This window comes from Ostrea edulis, chromosome 7 (assembly GCF_947568905.1).
Source record: "Ostrea edulis chromosome 7, xbOstEdul1.1, whole genome shotgun sequence".
NCBI lineage: Eukaryota > Metazoa > Mollusca > Bivalvia > Ostreida > Ostreidae > Ostrea > Ostrea edulis.
In genome coordinates this window covers 40421742-40443455 of record NC_079170.1, presented here as the reverse complement: position 1 = coordinate 40443455, position 21714 = coordinate 40421742, and the positions used below count along the sequence as shown (strand labels likewise).

General features: G+C 38.7%; 3 protein-coding genes and 1 pseudogene across 4 annotated transcripts; 1 reads left to right on the top strand and 3 right to left on the bottom strand.

Moving 5' to 3' along the window:
* Positions 1 to 1501: 1501 nt before the first annotated feature.
* On the bottom strand, positions 1502 to 3223 carry LOC130048676 (uncharacterized). Its single transcript, XM_056145690.1, has 2 exons — positions 2544 to 3223; positions 1502 to 2042 (listed from the first exon to the last, which is right to left on the bottom strand). Exons 1-2 carry the CDS (start codon positions 3221 to 3223, stop codon positions 1502 to 1504), a joined length of 1221 nt encoding a protein of 406 aa, XP_056001665.1.
* Positions 3224 to 7935: 4712 nt separating this feature from the next.
* LOC130048675 (uncharacterized) lies at positions 7936 to 8948 on the bottom strand (annotated as a pseudogene).
* Positions 8949 to 9586: 638 nt separating this feature from the next.
* Positions 9587 to 15725, top strand: LOC125656629 (uncharacterized). Of its 2 annotated transcripts, none has more exons than XM_056144398.1 (10): positions 9587 to 9633; positions 10328 to 10420; positions 11173 to 11263; positions 11498 to 11717; positions 11970 to 12507; positions 12689 to 12875; positions 13032 to 13289; positions 14299 to 14470; positions 14902 to 15050; positions 15306 to 15725. In XM_056144398.1, exons 1-10 carry the CDS (start codon positions 9631 to 9633, stop codon positions 15503 to 15505), a joined length of 1911 nt encoding a protein of 636 aa, XP_056000373.1. In that variant the 5' UTR covers positions 9587 to 9630; the 3' UTR covers positions 15506 to 15725. The 2 variants fall into 2 exon arrangements, with proteins under 2 accessions (XP_056000373.1, XP_056000372.1); XM_056144397.1 differs by lacking the exon at positions 9587 to 9633 and adding an exon at positions 10635 to 10761 and having other exon boundaries at positions 10260 to 10420.
* On the bottom strand, positions 15198 to 17696 carry LOC125663786 (P2X purinoceptor 7-like). Its single transcript, XM_048896162.2, has 4 exons — positions 17263 to 17696; positions 16176 to 16397; positions 15931 to 16084; positions 15198 to 15440 (listed from the first exon to the last, which is right to left on the bottom strand). The coding sequence occupies exons 1-3, from the start codon at positions 17478 to 17480 to the stop codon at positions 15931 to 15933; spliced, it is 594 nt and encodes a 197-aa protein (XP_048752119.2). The 5' UTR covers positions 17481 to 17696; the 3' UTR covers positions 15198 to 15440.
* Between the last annotated feature and the right edge of the window lie 4018 nt (positions 17697 to 21714).

Here is a 21714-nt window from a genome sequence, read left to right as displayed (position 1 = left end):
CTGCCGTTGTCGTCCTTGTTTCCCTCTGCCTCCGACCGATGTAGGGTCCCACTCGTACATTTGCTTAGGGAATCTTTCGTCTCCCATCCTCGACATGTGACCAAACCATCTCAGCCGATTCCTCATGAGTAGTGTTGAGGCATATGGTTGATCTGTGAGCTCTCAAATGTCACTGTTGCGCCTTCGTTCCCACCATTTGGTCTTCAGGATAATTCTAAGACATCTGGAATCGAAGGCGTCTAGTCGTTGCTCATGTTTCCTGGTTGTGGCACATGTCTCAGATGCATACAGCAATGTTGGAATGACAACTGCTCTATATATTCTCATCTTTATTTGGAGGCTGATCTTTGCTCTCCAAGTGTTGTGCAATTTCTTAAATGCATTGGCGGCTTTTCCTATACGAATGTTCAGCTCAGTATCGATGGAATTAATTGGTGTTATAGTTGAGCCTAGGTAGTTAAACTTCTCAACCTTATCAATGGTAGACTCTCCATCTTTCACGCATGCCGATTTTTCACCTATTGACATAACCTTGGTTTTCTCTGCAGAAACTACAAGGTCAACCTCTTTTCCTGCTCTCATGAGTCTTGCCAGTGCTGCTGTTTATTTTTCCTCGTCTGGTTCTATCAGAGCCATATCATCAGCAAAGTCGAGGTCTGATAGTTCCCAACCATCCTTGATTCCCCTGAGTGTACGAACACGCTTCTTCATCTGCAATCCATGACTGTCACGGGACTTTCTTAATACCCAGTCTATGAGAATGCCAAACAGTAGGGGAGATCAAACACAAACTTGCCTCACCCCAGTCTTGACAAAAAACCAGTCGGGAAATTCGCCTCCTACTTTCACTCTAGCCTGAGATCCATTATAGGTGTTTCTGATAATGTTTATGATCTTGTCTGGGATGCCGTATTTTTTCATTATTCTCCATAAGGGTGGTCTATGTACGCTGTCAAAAGTTGCTTTAAAGTCGACAAACGTGGTGACTGCTGGTATTTGAAACTCAAGGCATTTTCCGATCAGTATTCTCAGACAAAATATTTGGTCAATACATCCGCTCGATCTCTTAAATCCTGCTTGGTTCTCTCGTAGTCTTTTATCAACAGCATCCTTTATCCTGTTCAATGCAAGGTGAAGATAACGAACAGTGATCAATCTCATAACTCCTACAAGCAATACAAAATAGATAGTTGGGCAAACACGGACCCCTGGACACACCAGAGGTGGGATCAGGTGCCTAGGAGGAGTAAGCATCCCCTGTTGACCGGTCACATCCGCCGTGAGCCCCATATCCTGATCAGGTAAACGGAGTTATCCGCAGTCAATCCAGGCGAAGGCTTTTCCTGCCACAAACAATAGTGCAATGCCCCTGTAGTTCTTGCAGTGTTTGATGTAACCTTTTTTTAAAGAGAATATAAAGTTCACTCTTTTTCCAGTCTAGAGGCTCCTGCTCGTCTTGCCAGATCTTAAGCAAGAGTGAATGGAACCTGGCTCTGGTGGGTTAACCTCCATATTGTATCAGTTCTGCTGTAACACTGTCTGTACCAGCTGACTTGTTGTTCTTCAGTTTGTTGATTGCCTTTTCTACGTCCTCCTCTGATGGTTCACTTGTATCTATATCTAATTCTTCCCATAGCTGTTGACTTGGATGGTACCTTCGTGCTGGGGCTGGTCTGTTTAGGAGCTCACAGAAGTGTTTTCTCCATCTGTCTTTCACTTGATCTTTGTCAGTCAGTATGTTTCCTTCCTTGCTTTTTACAGACATGGGCTGTGGTGCTGATCTCCTATTCACCTTTTTCACAATCTGAAATACCTTCCTTTGATTTTTCATACCAGATGCTACCTCTAACTCACTAGCACATTTGTCAAACCAATTCTCTTTCTCTTTCTTTGGACTCTTTTTTACAAGGGCATCAAGCTTTCTGTATTCCTCTGAGCGTCGCCTAGTTCCAGTTGAATCCTTCCTTCCATTTGCCGTTCGTCTCTTTTCCACCAATTCTTCTGTTTGAACACTAATCCATTCTTTTCTTTTATGCCTAATCCTACCAATGGTGTTTTATGCAGCATGTAGAATGCAATTTTTGATGTTATCCCAGTCTTCCTCTATCTCAAGCTGTTGACTGTTCTCCTCTCTCAGATGTTTCTTCACTTCTTGTTGGTATCTATATTTCATTATCTGGTCGTTAAGTTTATAAGTGGCAAACTTTCCTTTTGCACCCCTTGATTTAGGTTTTGCCAGTTTCATGGTGATAGTAGAAATTAGTAGCTCATGGTCGCTAAAGATATCAGCACCCCTGTAGGTTCTACAATCTGTCATGGAGCGTTTCCATCTACTATTGATGATGATATGATCAAGCTGTGCTCTTGTTCTTGATACTGTATTGCTAGTCCACGTATACTTATGAATTTCCTTGTGCTAAAAGATGGTGCCAGCAATTACTAAACCATGGGTACTACATGTGTCAAGGAGTATCTGTCCATTCTCGTTCATGTCACCCATGCCATATCGGCCTATTACTCTGGGATATTCTGTTATATCTTACCCCACTCTAGCATTAAAATCACCAATCAAGAGGCACATATCATGTCGTGGTATATTGCCCAGAATGTTGTTCAACTGTTCATAAAATTCATGTTTTTCTGGTGTGTTTGCTACTTCTGTTGGTGCATACCCTACAATCACAGTAAGGTTAGTGACTCCAGCTTTAAATCTTATCTTAAGTAGGCGCTCACTAATACAGTCGGTGGAATTAACGGCATCAGCTGCTCTCTTGGATAAAAGTACACCTACTCCTGCCTCATGTTTTTGGTCATCTCTGCCTGAGTATATAAATGTCCATGAATCATGCCGGTTCTTATCCTTTCCACTCCATCTAACTTCCTGTACTCCAACGATATCAAGATGGTACCTTTCTGCATTATCATATAATTCCTTCAACTTTCCTGTTTGTAGTAATGTCACACGCAGTTTTCCTTTACAACTGAGTAGTTGTGATTTCCATTTAGGTTTCCCCGTCAGGTTGACACTATCCTCTCGGCTTTCAATGTCCGCCTGTCCTGGAATACTGTTGTTTACTATAGCGGTTTCTGTAGCTAGATAAATAAATTCGGCTGTATAGGTTGCTGGCCTATCGCAGCCTTGGTCGGATTTCCACCTGGATGAGTCTGGCCGTCCAGGCTTTGTGATCAGAGTGACCCATTTCCTAGATGGGCTGCTTGACATGGCTATAGAACCCCATCTATCCTAGTTTGATTTTGGGGTGACTTTCTCCTAGGAGGACTGCTAACCAAAGCTTATGAACTCTTCATATCCAGTTATTTAACCCATAACTGGGGCTTGGTTGGTGGACGTCAGGGCATATCCATCCGCCGATGGGCCTGCACATCGCACTTCTGGGGGCCAAGCTCCTCCGAGATCCCTAACTGTTCAGCCTAGAAATGTGAGGCACCAGTGGATGTGTGGTACCACGTAGAGGTACAGTTAGGATCTTAGTGATGGAGAGGTTATATACTGTCAGGGAGGGCTTATGCAATTGTGCCCCCTTTTCGCTCAGAAGGTCTATACAGCGGCAGCAGCTGGAAGCAAGCAGTGCAAGCACTCACTATACTACATTATCCAAGACAAAATATGGTAAGTGCAGGGTTAAGCAAACTAGTATGCACAGACAAAGACAGACTCGTAGGTAAGGTTATTAAATTTATTGGCGCTAAGGATCACGGCTGCTCATAACTAGTGCAAGTACAAGGAGAAAACATAACCTGAAGTGAACCCTGGGACCAGATGTTCACCCAGGAAAATATTAGATAATGTTCATTTATACTTGGAATATCAATTAAATGAATGAAAAATCCAGGCGAGCTCTACTGGCAAGCTAAATATCACCACTAGACTAGGCTGCGCCACCAGTAGAGTCAACCCTCCCCAAAGCAGGGCAGTAATGGGACAAAAAGATTAACCCTCTTAATAGGCTGGTGCTATCAGTCCCAAATACACATATATAAAACTAAATTGTCTAATAAAAACTATCTTTCTATGAGCACCCCAGCGAAACCAACAAGGAATTACAGGGCAATAGCCTCATATAGATGTCCGTAAGCACAAATATGACAAGTGAATACCAAAACACAAACAATAGCAAGTATGAACTGATTACTATGCACTATGTAAATCAAAAAGGGGGCCAACCACAAATTGCTTGATTGGGCATTCGCCCTTAACAAAAATGACCACGTCATCAATCAGTGATTGCTACAAATAGGAATGAGTGCGCAATAATGCCACAAAGGGTGCCAGCAATTCTACTTCAATAGGCATCCCTAAACAAAATCAGATCAAGTGTCACTCATTAAACACCGAAAAAATAGTACACTATGCAATGTGTACAAAAAAGGGAGCCAGCAACAATTTTGCTTAAAATGGGCATCCCTTAACAAAATGTGATCACATCATCAATCAGTGAACACTCAGAAAACAATTTAGTGTGCAATATATACATAGATGCAAAGGGGGGGGGGGGGGGGGCAGGAACAATTTTGCATAACCAGGCGCCCCTTGACATGTTCGTGTGATACATCATCAATCAAGAACACAACTAAAAACCATGCAAGTGCCAATCGCCAAAAATCAGATTTAAGTATTGCCCCAGTGAATGAGTACTCATAGTTGCCTATCTATGAAATGATTGCCAGCCCCCCCCCCCCCCCAAAAAAAAAAAAAACCCACTAGAGCAGCTATGGATCAAGAACACAAACATTGGGGGTTACAGATGCTAGTGGATCCGACAGAAAATACTGAAATGCTTGTTGTATTCGGTGATGAAACAGGCAATTGCCCAAAATACTTAAATGAACTTGATCCTTGAAAAGATCAGGGCTTGTGATTTTAAGCTCTGGGTATCGTATGTACTTCCCTCCTAACCTGAGTATGAATGTTGCAATGCAGCTATTAAGTCTCACCCTAGCCCTCTCTACAGCGAGATGGTCCCGTTCCCCTCGCCAATGCACCCTTGGTAAGATCTGAGACCAGACTATTGTAGTTGTAGGTAGCAAGTTGTGCAGTTTGACTAGGTCCTTTTTAATACGATTGCGAAGCATTACACCTGTATCCCCTTGCCCAATGTCATTCCCCCCGCAATGTATTAGCAGGTAGTGTGGTGATTCCTCGATTTTCAAAAGAGTCTTTACCTGGGGGTAGACTTGCTTCCATTTCATGCCCCCCTTCCCTTGCCAAAACACTGAAGCGTTGTGTCTAAGTAATTGGAGATTAGCCCCAAATGAAGAAGAGCGGGCATGCAAAAAAGCATGTTTAATTAGTGAGGATCCTACAATCCGAATCCTCTTGTGATCTACAATGATATATGAAATTGAATTGCTTACAAATGAAGGCAAAATAGTAATAAAAGGGTAATATTGAATAAGGAACGTACAAAAATTAGCCAAGAGACAACTTCAACATTTTATGTAATTGTACATGCATTTTGACTTCCACCGGCCTCCTGCTGCTATTTCATCTTCAGTCTTGCCTTGAACCCAAGCATCTGTGGCAGCACCGATGCGAAAAGAGTGAGTGTTGTACACTTTACTATCTAAACCCAACTTGGTGATGAGCATAGTAAGTATCGCCCTAACCTGATAGTTAGTGACAGGAGTTCCCCCAATGTGGCAATAAAAGGAACCAAAACAGCCAGGCCTAATTAGCATAAACGACATCAGCGATTCAACTGGACAAATGGCCTCAAATGTTGGGCGCAAGGTTATGATTGCCCCCTTACCTTGCTGGTCAGTTTTTGAATGCTTTAGTGAAATTCTGATGGCGTTACATTATGCTAAAAACCCAACATCTTCAAACTGAATAGCATGCCCGACTTCCCTGAAACTATTTTGAACCAGCTCGCCCATGCGAAAAAAAACCCAAAAATGCCGTAGTGAAGACAGCAACAAAAGGAGTGGCTTCATACTGTGATGAGCAAACTGATGGGAACATGTTGACCATTCTGTGTAGCATGTCTATAGATAAGGGCTTTCGCTCGTCTACTTGAACCTTAGTGCGACATGAGCCGGAAAGAATTTTCTTCACTACAAAGGTTTGGGTTGTGTCTGTGATGTTGGAAATTTTACAATAAAAGGACATTGTAGTCAGATAGGACTTGATGGTATTGGGGCTAAACTTGCGAAGGGATAAGAATGCAATAAAATGGGCAAGTTGGCATGTGGTTGGAGGCCAAGTAATCTGATAGTTGTGAGTTGTTCTAAATGCATTGAACGTGTGAAGCCCAGAACTGCACAATTTCTTAGTATTGTCTGCTAAGGAGTGGCTCAGCAATTCTTGAGATCTATGCTGCAAATCAGCTGGTGAAAAACCGGAGGCACCTGCGATGGCAGCTTGTCGGCCCCTGGAAATGACTCTATGAATCTTGACCATTGCTGTCAGGAAAGAGAGTCTGCTTTAATGTTTTAACACCCTCTATGTGTTGTCCCCTGAATAATATGCTATGGATTAATCCCTGCAAGACTAGGGGTCTAAGTAAATGCATTATGAGCTTGGATTTGGAAGTTTTAGAATTCAATATTGATACCAAAGCGTTATTATCAGTGTATAAGATGACCTTTCTGCCTTGGAATCTATCACCCCAAATGGTGAATGCCATAACTATGGGAACTAACTCTAAAGAGGTGACCTGCCTGAATATGTTGGAATGTTTCCATTCCTGCGGTCATAGCATATAAGCCCAATGAGAATTGAACACGGCGCCACACCCAAGGTCTGGACAACCGGCACTGTCTGTAAACAATTGCAGGTCAAGGTCAGAAGTTCAGTCAACCAGCTGATACGAAGTTATCCCATTGACGAAATCCAAAAACAGTAGCCAAGTGTGAATGTCTTTTTTCATTTCATTTGTAATTCTACGTCTGTGGTGTGGCCTTGATAGACCTCGGGTAGCATCATACAGACGACGAACAAATGCCCTGCCAGCCGGTATAGCTCTAATGCAAAAGTTCAATAGCCCTGTAAGCTTTTGCAATTCCTTAAGCGTTGCTCTTTTTTTGGACAACAAACCTAGCAACTCAGTCTTAAGCTGACCTAACTTGTCTTGTGGGATCTTAATAGTCATTTGGATAGTGTCAATTTCTAAGCCTAGATAGGTCAGGACTGATGTAGGACCTATTGTCTTTTCATGTGCCAAAGGTACACCTAGATCTGAGCAGATAGAACAAAGACACAACATGAGGTTTACACAGTTTGTGGTACCAGGTCTCCCTGCTAACAAAAAGTCATCTAAATAATGTACCACGTTGTCACTTGCAGACTTTTCCTTTAGAGTCCACTCTAAAAAAGTAGAAACCTTTTCAAACTTAGCACAACTGATTGCACAGCCAAATGGTAAGCACATATCAATGTAGACATTGCTTTGAAATTTAAATCCCAACAGGTTAAAATCAGATGGGTGTACTGGCAAAAGTCTAAATGCACCTTTAATATCAAGACGTGCTACAAGGGTCCCCTTTCCTAACTTCGCCAACATATTGAGGGCCTGGTCAAAAGACGTATAAGTTACTGAGCAACAATCTTTATCAATGTAGTCGTTAACGTTGGATCCTGTGGGGTATGATAGATGATGAATAAGCCTAAATGATCCATCCTTCTTGGGAACTAACCCGACTGGCGATAACCTGAGGTTAAACAAAGGGGAAATGGGGAATGGCCCCGCCACTCTGCCTTGATGGATTTCCTTATTGATTAATTCAATTGCTTGATCTTCAAGCCCCTCCAATGATCGAAGGTTACGACAAACTGTCGCATATCTTGGACCATTGTAAGCAAGTCGAAAACCTAGTGAAAACCCTTGTAATAGTTCCCCTGCTGTACTTTTATCCGGGTAATGCTTTAAATAATTTTCTAAATGTGCAGTTTGTATTGGCGTAGTTGCTATGGTATTAATGTCTAAATGACTGGCCTGGTTTTGGATTGTTGGGTGTCGATTGTGGGACACGTTCAGATGTCTGTGGCGTGTTGGGTCCAGAACTGAAACGATTTGAATGGGGGGTTGATGAAAAACACTTGATAGAGGGATGATTGCGTGAACATTGCATACAGAGATGTTTATATGGACAGGGCTTCTTTTGACAATTTCCCCGGAAATTGAAATCGTAACACTTGTTGATTTGGTCCCTGTTCTTGTTACTGGAGGGTACCAAGGGGCCAGCATATACAACAACCACAGTTCCTGATCGACACTAGCAAATGACATACCGGGGTTTTGCTCTTTCTTTAAACGAAACTGAATATCATAATCACGCCAGCCCAAACCAGATGACCTGCTAGTTCCCAAACGAATTGTGTGCATATACTTAAATAATGAAGTGGTGCATTCTGGATGCACAGTGGCAAATATTGAAGCGTAAGCAAGGAATAAATCTGTCCAGACTTGGATATATGTGATATATTTGACCTTAGATTTTTTGGCCATTGCTAAGTTACCATCTTGAAGTGCTATGTATTGGGTTTCATCATCGGGGCCAGAGTAATTATGCATTAATGTGGCTAAATTGACATATTGCCCATTAGGCACTTTTATTTTGTTGGGCACATTAAAGCCCAGCTCGAGACTATAACTGGGAGCTTGCTCAGGCGAGTAACTATTACCCCCGGTTTCATTGAAAATAAAGTCCAAGTCTGCATTACCTGGTGGAGTAGCCTGGCAATTCACACTTGCGTCCGTGGCCCGGACTGGAATGGGGGCCTTGGATACACTGGCCGTCATGCCCGCAGAGATAGCATCTGTGATTTGCTGCATCTGTTCGTCAGTAAAGCGTGGAGGAGGGTTGTCATTAACACTAGCGGCCTGGCTCTGATCGTCAATACGCTCGGGCTCACTCACAGTCACAGCGGGGATTCTCCTCTTTCTTCCCCTAGACGAAGGTTGCGCTTCTCCCTTTCTCTTTGGCATTTTGTACTCCAACAATATGCAAGTAATTTAAATTTAAAGTGTCCGTGAAGCCGTTTTCAAAGTGTTTCTTTAAATATTGTTTATATAATAAAGAACAGAAAAAAACAAGTCTGATCACTCAGTGCTTTTTAATATGCGAGTTATTGCACGAAATATCAAAATATTGCTAATCCACACCTTTACGATAACGAAAACGGGCTCTACCGGAAGTGACGCCAACTAACATCATTGGCGCCATTCTCAATGCAAAATTGGTAGAGCTCGGTAGTGATTATAACATCGAAATGGCTAGTAAGAATAAAGGACGGATGTGCGTTGTGGCAGGTTGTAGCAAAAGACAAGCAGATGGAGTTTCGGTGCATATTTTCCCAAAAGATCAGCGTCAGCGAGCAGCCTGGGTTCGTTTTCTAAAGCTAACAAGGGCAGACTGGCCTGGGCCATCGCAGTACACAGTGATTTGTAGCGAACATTTTAACGAGGATTGCTACGAGGCCCGTTTTTCGCTGATGAAAGACTTCGGCATTCCTGCGAATAAGTGTCTTCGTAAGGGATCTGTGCCATCGATATATCCTAAGCGGAAGAGGGATGAACTCAACGACGCCTTTCTTCAGTCTCCTCAGCTCACGACCCCCCCCCCCCCCCCCCGCCCGAACGAAGAGCATATGCAAAGCGCGCAAAAAACATGGTAATTTTCTTTTCTGTTCTTCGTTGTTGTTTTTTTTTTAATCAAACACACTCAGAAGTATTATTCCCACAGCGATGCAGGTTTCAACTTAATAACTTTATAAACAATGTACATGTCTAGCTGAAAGTAGCCGATGTCTAATGCAATCATTTCCATTTACCATATGAAACAATATAAATCAATGTACAGTAACATGTTAAATACAAAGATGTCCTTTATTTTGACTTCATGAATTGCTGGACTTCACGCATCAGTGAGGCGAGACAGTGACACAGAAGTGCAGTGGGTACAATGCACCTGTCTCATAAGCAAATAGCATACCTATCTGATTATTTGTTGAATCTCATCTTCGTAATTAATTACTAATTTACTATACTTGCAAAAATTTGAGTGTAGGTAAATTTTTAGCTAAGGATCTATATGAGTTGCTTGTCAATTCATTATTCCTTTATTTAGACTATGGTACTCAGTAAAACATTTTTTTTTTTCATCAGGCAAAAAAAATTGAGATGGGATGCATCCTTATGTTTTCTACGTTTCTTGCTTCATTGTTGCTTTCATGCTCAGATTGGGGATTCGGGGGGGTAGGGGTGTCCAGACCCCCACCCTTAATTTCCTAGACTTAGTACTGCATTTCCTCAAGCCTCAAGGATGTGGTTACACTTGTAACAATTGTTGCATTGGTTCATTATAGATACTGACAGAGTTGCTGTGTGACAACAATACAGAAATACCAGTAGAGGAAGACCTACAAGAGCATGTTGAGAGTCATCAAGCACCCATTCAGGTATTCCTGTTTACATAAATCAATTTAAACCAGGGTTTAAACTTAACACCTGTTCACTCACCAAATGCAAGTGAAATTTGGGTTGAGCGAGTACAATTGAAATCTTGGTAACCCACATGGCCAGTACAGTTTCTTTTCAAAAAAGTATTTTATATCGGGTTCGGTATTGTGATAATCCATATTCATAAATACATTTTCCAAAATGATGCTTTAGAAATTTAACCAGTCCCATCGGACTGACTAAAACAGATGAATGTCAGTCCGCCAGACGTTTAACCAATCACAGACTGACGAGCATATATGTTAATTCCGAGCCCTGTCCATGGTTCGAGGAAAGTGAGGTTGGGATGCTTTGCTTGATGTTGATATGGAATGAACACTGATAAACATATATATATATATATATTAATATTGATAGTGAGACTATTTTACATTATTTGAGTTGGTGGGCTACAAAATTCTTCGGTGGGTTCCGAAATAGCAAAATCCCGGAGCCCGCGTGACTAATGGTATAATTCATAAAGTTTAAACTCTGTAGGAGAATTTCACAAATAACAATTTCCACATATTTCTATAACAATTGATTGGAAATGGTTATAGATCATGTTTGAAAATTGTCAAAACAGAAATCTGTTTTCAAATGTAGGTTAATAAATCAAACATTTCTGAAACAGTAAAACTAGTTAAAATTGTTTAAAAAGTGTTAGCATTTGCATATTCTACAGAATACTCAATATCTATATCTATTTTAGGAAGAGAGTAGCATATCAATGGCCTGTCAGACAGAAGAACCTAGGAAACGCAGTGTTAAGATCCAAGTGGCTGCAAAGAATAAAGAGAAAGGTCAAATTTAATGTTTACAGACAATAATATTATATCAGTGAATTGATTCTATGTACAGTTAATGTTTATTCATGTTTTTGTTACAATTAAAAAAAACCCAGAAACACGATAAAAAGTTTTAGATAAAATAGAAATTTTAATACAAATCAATTCTCTCCTGTTTGTATTTTGTTACTCAAAAAAAAGTCACTTTTTACAATTGGGCAGATTGTTAATGGCCATTTTACTCTCCAGGGCTGCAAGTTAATCTCCAACCACGTGTTCGCAGCATTGGTGTACAATTTAATGGCAGGGATGACTTGCCCACTCCACAAGTACCACCAGCAGCAGTTCCTGTCCTGGATTTGTCAAGTGGGGGAGAGTCAATAGAGGAAGTAGGGAGTGAGGCTGCCTCACTGTATGAACCATCTAGTGGCTGTGCCAGTTCAGATGATTCTCATATCCATAATAATAAGTAAGCTCTATTTTGCATTCTGTGAGAATTCAAGTGTTTAGTTGAGGGGGGAAAATTAGCATTCTAAGTAAATTCAGATTGAAGTTGTAGAAATTTAAAAAAAAAAATTGATTATGTAATTCTGAACTATTTTCTATTAAAACAAAACAACATTATATATCTATTGTTGAAAAAAGTGTCTGAAAAATCCTATCAGTTGAAGTACTAAGGAAAACCTAAGCTATATAATCAGTTTAATTTGAAATGTTTTAGCAATGAAAAGCCCTACAACCCACTGGATGAAGAAAAGTTTATAGTGTCCAGATCAAAGTTGTTGGAGCTATTCAGTAGCTGCAAGAGGTGCCATAGACACGCCACAGCCACTGTTCATCAGGTGATAGGGACGATGGCCAGGATTAGTGCAGAGTGTGAATTCTGTGGATTTACTTGGCAATGGAGTAGCCAGCCCTCCCTTGGAAACATTCCTGTAGGAAACCTCGGATTATCTGCCAGCATTCTGTTCTCTGGAGCCCTTGCTGCTAAAGTTCTGCGGGTTCTGCAGTTTATGGGAGTTGCAACCATAACAAGTAGAACATTTTATTCCCACCAGGCATCTGTGCTGTTTCCTGTCATTGCTCGTGTGTGGAACAGACACCAGGAGACGTATGCCAGGCAAGCGGTGGAACGAGGGGAGCCACTGATTGTTGGTGGAGATGGGCGAGCTGACTCCCCTGGTCACTGTGCCAAGTTTGGCTCCTACAGCACTATTGACCTTGAAAAAGGAATTGTGATTGACATCCAGCTAGTTCAGGTATTTGCATAAATGAATGAAAGGAAAGATTTGACATTAACTAGTCTTTATGTATGATATTTAAACATCTATTTTAAGAAGTTTATTTTGAAAGTTGTATTTGTGATTTCAAGTTCTTGATGTTGTGTGTGAGATGTGGTTTACTTTTTCTCCTTATTTATATTGTTATACAATTTTGTAGAGTAATGAAGTAAAAAATAGTAATGGTATGGAGAAAAGAGGTCTCGAGCGTGCTGTTGACTGGGTAAAAAATAATGATCTGGAGATAGGGACGATCGTGACTGACCGCCATCTACAAATCCAGAAGTGGATCAGGGAAAATTTACCCGAGACCACTCATTACTATGATGTGTGGCATGTTGCTAAAGGTAATATTTTTAATTGTTCACTCGATTTATGCTCGCAACATTTGCAGACATTTACTAGACACATAGCTATGCATGCTTAATTATTTGAAGTTTGGAGAGAACTGTAGAAAATATGCATTGAGAATTATCTGAGTTTGTCCTGTTTATTCAATGTAGGTTTAAAGAAAAAAGTCCTGGCTGCCGCCAAACAGAGTGAATGTGGACAGCTATCGAAGTGGAGCAGGAGCCTGACAAATCACCTATATTGGGTAGCAGCCTCTACACCTAATGGGGATGGGGACTTGATGTGGGCAAAGTGGGAATCCGTTGAAAACCATGTTCACAACAAGCATGAGGGACACAATGAGCTATTCCCATCGTGTGCCCATGGCATGCTTTATGGCGACGAACGAAAGAAGAAGTGGATAAAACCAGGTAGAACCACTTGTTAAATTTTTAGATCACCAAAGTTTACTCGAATGACCTATTGCAATTGGTCTGCGGTCGTCGTCCTTCGTCATGCGTTAACAATTGAACATTTTTTACTTTTTGATGTCTACCATGCCAATTCTTTTCAACTTTGGTATGTAGCATTTTTTGAACAAGGTGGACATAAATTGTAAATTTAAGGATTCCTGCACTCCTGGAGTCTAAGGGGCAGGACAAAAACTGCCCAAATTTGACAAATTTTCTTTATATCCACATGTGTGTGAGAAAAACTAAATACATAGTAATGTAGAACAGGAAAGCCTCTACCAAAATTTTAACTTTCATGATCCCCAGGGTAGGGGTTCTGACTCCAGGACAAGACCAAATTTGGTATAGAGTTTTAAACATTCAAAAGACATCCTCTTTCATGCTATTGATACTAAATTGCAAATAACAGATATTTAGAATGATTGGGTAGCCCATTAAGTTGTAAATTTGATGATCCCTAGGTCAGGGGTTCAGGTCCTAAGGTGGGGCCATATAGTGAAAATGTATTAAATATTGGGAAATCTCCTCTACTCCCATATACATTCGCGAAAAACTAATTGCATGATTTTAACGTCTATGAAAATCTCTAACTTGTGAAGTTTATGACTCCTGGCCCTTTGGTGGGGTCAATATGGACACGCAGTGAAAATGTATTAAATCTTAGAAATTTTTCTTCTTCTACTTCCATACAGAACTGAGAAACACTAAAGGCATGATTATGATGTCCATAAAGCTTTCTACCTGTATTGTGAAATTCATGGGTTCAGGCACCCCGTATGGGCTATGATCCTTAGGTGCCCCATTAAGGCCTGTGGGCCTCTTGTTCTTTACATAGGTCTGTTGATAATTAAACATTTTCTTTTGTTAGCATATTATGGTTTTTATAAAAGTGTTGAGCCTTATTAAAAACTGCGAATGTTTATTGATTTCATTTTTACTAATTTTTTCTTATATCATTTTCAAAAAGGATCAAAAGCAAGTGAGAAGATTAGTGACATCATCTTGTCCAATCAGATGAAAAGGGACATTCCCAAGCTATCCCCATTGTACCAGACATCACAGATAGAGGCATTCCATAGTACTGTCAACCACTTTGCCCCCAAAATGGTGGCCTTCTCTTACTATGGCATGTACTGCAGGTATGTTTATGCTTCAGAAATTTCATGAATGTTCAATAACCCATGCTGCTTGTATATTTTATGCAAGGCCAAATAAAATCAATTGATAGATCAACAACCCCTACCGCCCCTCAAAAAAAGGGAGTCACCTCGATATTTTTTTTATTTTCGCAAAATTTACAATTTCAAACAAACTTGCTTCCCAGTGACATGAGTGAATGATTAAAGTCACAGAATGTTGGTTTTGTATCTTCTACCAAGGATTCTTTGAATTTTAACTTGATTAACACTGTGATGTCGTTTGTCATTAATTTTTTTCTCTCTCGGGAAATATATATATAAAAATAAAATCCTTCCATATTTTTTGTGCTCCTGTATGATAATCTACTAATTAAGTTGAATTGACCAAAGCATGTTTAAGATAAGTAATTTTATAGCAATATTGTTTTAAGGTTGATCGTTGCTGCTCTTCATTTCAATGAAAATACGTCAAGAGTGCAGGCTGCTACAAAGGAAGGGAACATGCAGTTCAAGATCAGCTTTCCCAAGTTTAAGCATGGAGAGTACAGTGTGCGAAAGAGAACTGTAGATTCAACATATGGTACTACAACAATACTCCTTTCCTCTCCTCTTTTTCTCTCTCCCTCTCTTGACTAATGGGAATGCCTAAATAAAGTATATACATATATATATATATATATATATATATATATATATATATATATACCAATAAAATAGAAACAGTATAAAGAATTTAAAAAAATTTATTTGAATTTATGGAAAACAATGAGCACCTAGAAGAGTAGAAATTAAGATTCTCATATGACACAGTTATTGCATATTGACTTCATTTCAGGGTATGTAACTTCATTGATGACTGAGACATTCGCATCCATGGAAGCTTCAGTTGATGCTACATCACCCCATCAACCACCTGTCTCCTGCTTGCCAGAAATACAGCCACCACCACTTTGCAGTAACTTTGTGCATCCTGAAAAAAGTGAGGCAGTGCAGCATTTCAGATCTCGTTTTAGGAGGAAAGAGACACCAGTATAGAAGAGAAGTGTGATGAACATGTGCAATGAACAAAACTTTATCACGTCCATCATGTATATAGTTCTGTAGTATATTGCATATGTAAATAACTTAGTATTAGATTGCTTTATTTTTAGTGTCATAGTATGTAGCTATAGTGTAAATAATTCCCCTTGTATAGTCATTAAAGACATGGAAACATGTAAGCAGGGCCCACGTCCCATTCCTGGGTGCAGGATTTATTTTGAAGCTGATGCTTTCATTGATTTAAATTATTCTAATTAAAAAATAGATATCTTTACAGATATTTTTTATTTTTAGTGTTCTTTTTCTTGCTTATGTTTTTAACTTTTGTATAATATTATAAATATTTTTTTCATCATGAGAAATATTGCTTTTTTTAAACTTTTTAAAAAATGTTTTACTTTGAGTCAAATTATGCTTACTCATTCTGGGTCTTGATATCCGTGATACTCCTCTGAGCTGAATGTCTCACGGATCTTTGTTACTGCACAGGAGGGGAGGGGGACTCGAACACTCTTTCCTAAGTAGCCCCAACACCAACGAGCTAGTTGACGATATGCGGTATATCTGTTTCTCCTATGATAAAAATGTATAAATTGTTACACAACTGAATACACCACTTTTGTTGAATTCCTAATAATTATCGATAATAAAACATCATTCTTACTCATTCATGCTGTTCTGTATATCTCCATACTGAGAACGATACTGGTAGTATGCAGTCTCCAGGACAAAGACGTCTAGACAAACAGTCTGGAATCCAGGATGTCTTGTAATGCAGGTTAAATCATCACTATAAGACTCAATTTTCTCGACAATCTGTGGAATTTCAGAGCAGCATTTGCTTTCTAATGCTGTGGGCATGGGTGTGCATGATCCACAATTGCACCTAAAATTGTAATTGCATTATCAACATGTATTACTGAATCATTAGTTAATGAAGTATTTGCTATGAATTAATTTCCTGAAGACAAATAGAAAAGCAGGTAAAATATTACATGGCAGCTTAATTACATGATTACCAGGTGCAGCACTCTCTTTATTTAGCAATTTCCTTGATGTCAATACAACACATTGTAAACAAAAAAATAATTCTTAAACTGATCCTTCAGTATTTTGATTGTTGAGGATTATTTTAAAAGTTGTTGAGCAACATTTATCCAATCATCAGAATAAAATAAAAGTTAACAAGGATCAAAATAATAATGGATTGGCGATCGAATTCCAAATTGTAAAGTCATCATACTTATCCACGGGGTTTTGACACAGTATGAGCAAATGGGTACTATTATACTATAATATATACCCATTTCCTCATATTTTGTCAAAACCCTGTTATCTACATGTATGTTTCAACGCACACAGGGTAGTGGACAGTTAACAACACAGAAGAAATTTTCTTTTCATTAACATTCTTAAAATGATTGACTTTTTGTTATGAACTCTAATCAGGACAGTGTTGTGGTCACTTCAAAGTAAAAACACGTTCAAAAATTGTCATGCGACTTCTTGGCTACGCCACTACACTTAACAAATTCAATTTAATCTAGCTTAATCAAGCTATTATAATTACGTTTATAATGAGAGCTAAATGAAGAAACTGTGCTGGACCTGATCAATGGCCAAACGTTTTCAATAGCGTGGATACAATTATTTTTTTTCTACACGCATAAGCTGTGAAGTTATAAAGTTTATAGATATATTTTATCAATTTAATTACATGGGTAACAAATAAAAGATAGGGAAAGTTGTACCAATCTGTATTTTCTAGTCTGTGCTGGTCGTCGACTTCGTCTTCGCTTGAACCATCCGATTCGCTAAGATCAGTCGCTTCAAGTTCAAACCGATATGGGACTATGTCCTGCTGATGTTCCTCGTGTTCTTCTTCGAAGGATGATATCTCAAATGACATGTGTAGGTCAATATCCGACGAAGAATCCGAGGTTACGCTGTTATCGTTTACAGTTGCCATTTCAAAGCTGATGTAAAGTGACGTCACGCAAGTATTTTGCTAATAATAGTACAACCGGAAGTTGCCTTGATTGGTTTTAATCAGGTGCGAAAATCGACAACTTTGAACGGGAATAATTTCCTTATCGCCGCTATATTGACTGTAAAATTTTGGGATATTGACTTTCGTGTTATTCTACACCAATTAATCAAAACTTTGACTTTGACTTCACGGACTCTTTAATCAATCACAGTGCAAAAGAAATTGAGGTAATATAAATGCAATTTTTTTTTCAAATTTACCGTAATACACAAATACAAAATTGGTACAGACAAAAATAACCAAATTAACGCTAGGGGCCTAACGTCTTGTTGTAGCTACAACATTTTAAAATTATTTCTTTTCTTTCTTTTTTATACACCGATACTTACATACATTTTCCGTCTTACCTCTTGAATTCCCATGTGACAACTGCTGGGGAATCTTGCACGGTGGTCGTGACGTAATTATGACCTCACTAATACCCGAATAGAGGATAGCTGGCATCCGGAAATATCCCGGTAATACAGAGTAGTGATAACTAATGATATTTAACTTTGATAAACCGATTTAACTTCGATGAGTTAAATCCCATTAAACTACCACCTAGACGCACCACATCATCCTGTGCACACTCTCATGTACACTTAACCACACTATATCTTAAATGGAGAGTTAATTTCCGAATTCCCTTGATTGGGATTTTTGGAAATATTTATTATTCCACAAAAATTTCATTCGGTCGAATGTTATGTAAAACAATCATTTTAGAATGCAAAATCAGAATATTTCGTGCTTGTAAAATAGCACCTATTTAGGCAACTCAGAATTAAACAAATTAGTATTTATCGTACGAGAAATCAAAACTGCCTCTCTCCATTTGATTAACACAAGAGCTTTTCATACATATAGTGGAGTAAAACTTGAATTCTACAACTCTGTTGATTGTCTACCCCTGATTCCAAATAGCAGCTACTAAGGAATCAACTCGATTCCTCGCTAGACATGATTCTTAACACAGCATTGGGAGAAATTGGGATTTTCAATTGAATTATACTTTTCTGAGAGGAACCCCTCTCAACTGTTCTCGAGTTGGTGGATTAATAGATGTGAACATAATATCGATAAAATCGAACTACAGTGTATTCCAGGCAGTGCAATTCCCAGCTGTACTGTCAGCACTTTGATTTATACATATTCGTTGATAAAAATTTCTCCAAAGATATATTTAATTTGAATCTGACAGATGGACAACGTCATTATACTTTATCACATACGATGAATATTTTGGAAAAGTTTTGATTTTTAACATGTACTCCTGAAACTTTTTAGCTCATCTGAGCTAAAAGCTTAACTATTATTCATTTTGCCATCTCAATTTATTACATGTTCATACATATATTACATGTATCTGCTATCCTAAAAGATCCTAGATCGTTTTAAAAATTGAAAACGAAGACTTTGGGTAATATTTCGTTCATTTCAAATTAAAATATTTTGCGTTTTACGCAGTACCTCCATCCCTATGGAAGTTTGAAATCTCATTTTTTAAATATATATTTGAAACAAAAAGAAATGTTGGATCCCATGGGAAAATTGGGTCTGTACCTAAAATATTTGGACCCCCTGGAAATATTACCTGGATCCACCCCTAGGTTAAGTTGGTTTCGTTTCGTTCCTATGTAGGCCTAGGCTCATTTCGATTTCGTTTCGTGGTTTTGCAGTGTCCTAATGATCAAGATATACAAACGAAAAAAAATGACGAAAGTGTCAAAAGAACGGCCTCAAACCATTTGTTTCATCTAAAAATTCAAAGTAAACATGTTTTAGACAATAATGAAAGGTGAAGATAACTAACAGTGATCAACCTCATAACTCCTATAAGCAAACCAAAATAGAGAGTTGGGCAAACAAGGACCCCTGTATATATCAGAGGTGGGATCAGGTGTGTAGGAGGAGTAAGCATACTCTGTCGACCGGTCACACCCGCTGTGAGCTCTACATGTATATCTTGATCTGGTAAACGGAGTGATATTGATAATGCATTTGTACATTCATTATTTCAAAACATTGAAAATGAATCCTCATGAGAATATAAAACGTACGTAAAATAATGGTACATACAATTTTTCTTTTTACTTTTGTTCCGCTGTTCAGACTTTGCGTTACCATGGTTATCAGGAAACGTTTTCTTTCTTTATTTTTGTTCTTACTTATACGTTTTTCTTAATATATGAAAAAATTCTTTGCTAAAAAACACTTATACTTCACAAACGATGTGTTGCAATAGCGCAGTAGAAACGCACAGCTACTTACAACTTGCGTAGTAATACCGACCGCCTCGTGGAGGCCCGTAAATTTTTTCCATTCATGATCAAAAATTCTGATTTCATCAGATGTGTTAAAATATGGACATAATATTAGAAATACCAACAAATCAAATTAATATTATGCATGTATTCTCTAAATTGTACTCGAAAATACAGATATCCTAACCTTGGGCATATTTATAATGAGATTACAAATTACAATTGAGAACTAGCTAATTCTCTCTCTCTCTCTCTCTCTCTCTCTCTCTCTCTCTCTCTCTCTCTCTCTCTCTCTCTCTCTCTATATATATATATATATATATGTGACATGTGTAATATGGGATGAAATTAATTAACTTTTTTAATATATAATTTCGTATGTTTTATACTTTCTCAGCAATACTGTAATGCATATCACAAAATTTGTCTGTATGAAAATACATGTACATGTATCTAGATTCAAACTATCGGCAACATACACTTATCAATACTCAGATAAATGCAATATCAAAAGTTGTTGTACAAAGCCCGATTGCCTTTCCATAGTCTGTTTTCTAAAATTAAAACCAAAAACGTGAGGGGTAACCCTGTTAATGGGGGAAGATCTACTATATAGTAATGTTTCCCCATGGAGGAAAGGCTTCTATATAGCCATTTTTTGGGGGGGGGTGTTCTATATAATACCGGCATTCAGCCTATATAAACATCTGAAAACATGATTGATTGATCGATTCTCATGCAAGGTGAAGATAACGAACAGTAATCAATCTCATAACTCCTATAAGTAATACAAAATAGATAGTTGGGCAAACATGGACCCCTGGACACACCAGAGGTGGGATCAGGTGCCTAGGAGGAGTAAACATCTCCTGTTGACCGGTCACACCCACCGTGAGCCCTATATCCTGATCAGGTAAACGGAGTTATCTGTAGTCAAAATCAGTGTGCCAAGAACGATTTAACAATTTTCATCCATGAAGTTTCTGAAAATGCCTCCAAAGGTATTTCAACATTGTTACCTGTATCGATTCCTTAAAGTTGTCCGATATCAGTAAATTATTGCTTCTTTATTTTCAGTCAACAACATATGTACTACTTTACTAAATCAATTGTTACCTCACAATCAAATGTACACTTAATAAGATGTTGAGTCGTAGGAATTGCGTACCCGAAAACGAAGACGCAAGCAAGCGTGCGACCTACGTTAAGTTTTAAGTTCGTGTTCGTTTCATCGAACGAAGCTCATGTCACGAAGAGATGCGACGAGCTCGATCCAATGACTGCACATATGAGTCACGTAATGTGTTCTTCATCACTTGAAAAATGATGGAGTATCTAAAGTGCTCTGAGAAAACGTCGCGGTAACTGCGGAATTATCGTGTTTTACTCACCTATAATTCATTAGGCACATCCCGTGAATTATGCAAGTTTCTAATGCTTTGAAAAAAGATCGATTCACAGACGGAGTATTGTAAGAATTATTGATGTCCTGCTTCCGATATAAAGTCATTCGAAATAGACGAAGTTGCGATACATCAATTCTCGCTGAGTCATCCCCGAATACACACAGACTTACCAGAAGCATCATAAAAATGAATCGACTTCACCAGTAAAATGACATTATAATTACACTTATCATCATTTGATTTTTATCTCAATATACTTATTCATTTGTTGTTATTCTGTTTTTTTTCGTTACTGACGGAAACATGTCACCCACCGTCTTCTGCCAACTACTTGGACAAGTGAACTGTCATTTGTATGTTCAGCCGTAGTTACAGAAGGCTGGAAGTCTCAAATAAGGTGTAGCATATATCGATTACTAGACATTTTTTACGTTTTATCGCTTTTGATGAAAGACCAAAAAAAAAAAAAACCAGTGAATCCAAAATAAGACTTCACAATAC

Excerpts from the sequence above, each read along its gene's own strand:
- LOC130048676 (XM_056145690.1), bottom strand. The coding sequence starts at position 3,223 with ATGTCAAGCAGCCCATCTAGGAAATGGGTCACTCTGATCACAAAGCCT. Across the intron at positions 2,043-2,543 it reads GATTTTAATGCTAGAGTGGG|GATTAGGCATAAAAGAAAAG; the intron begins GTAAGATATAAC and ends CACCATTGGTAG.
- LOC125656629 (XM_056144397.1), top strand. The coding sequence starts at position 10,392 with ATGTTGAGAGTCATCAAGCACCCATTCAG. Across the intron at positions 12,876-13,031 it reads TGTGTGGCATGTTGCTAAAG|GTTTAAAGAAAAAAGTCCTG; the intron begins GTAATATTTTTA and ends TATTCAATGTAG. Across the intron at positions 13,290-14,298 it reads GAAGAAGTGGATAAAACCAG|GATCAAAAGCAAGTGAGAAG; the intron begins GTAGAACCACTT and ends ATTTTCAAAAAG.
- LOC125663786 (XM_048896162.2), bottom strand. The coding sequence starts at position 17,480 with ATGGCAACTGTAAACGATAACAGCGTAACCTCGGATTCTTCGTCGGAT. Across the intron at positions 16,398-17,262 it reads AGACTAGAAAATACAGATTG|GTGCAATTGTGGATCATGCA; the intron begins GTACAACTTTCC and ends TTACAATTTTAG. Across the intron at positions 16,085-16,175 it reads ATACAGAACAGCATGAATGA|GAGAAACAGATATACCGCAT; the intron begins GTAAGAATGATG and ends TTTTTATCATAG.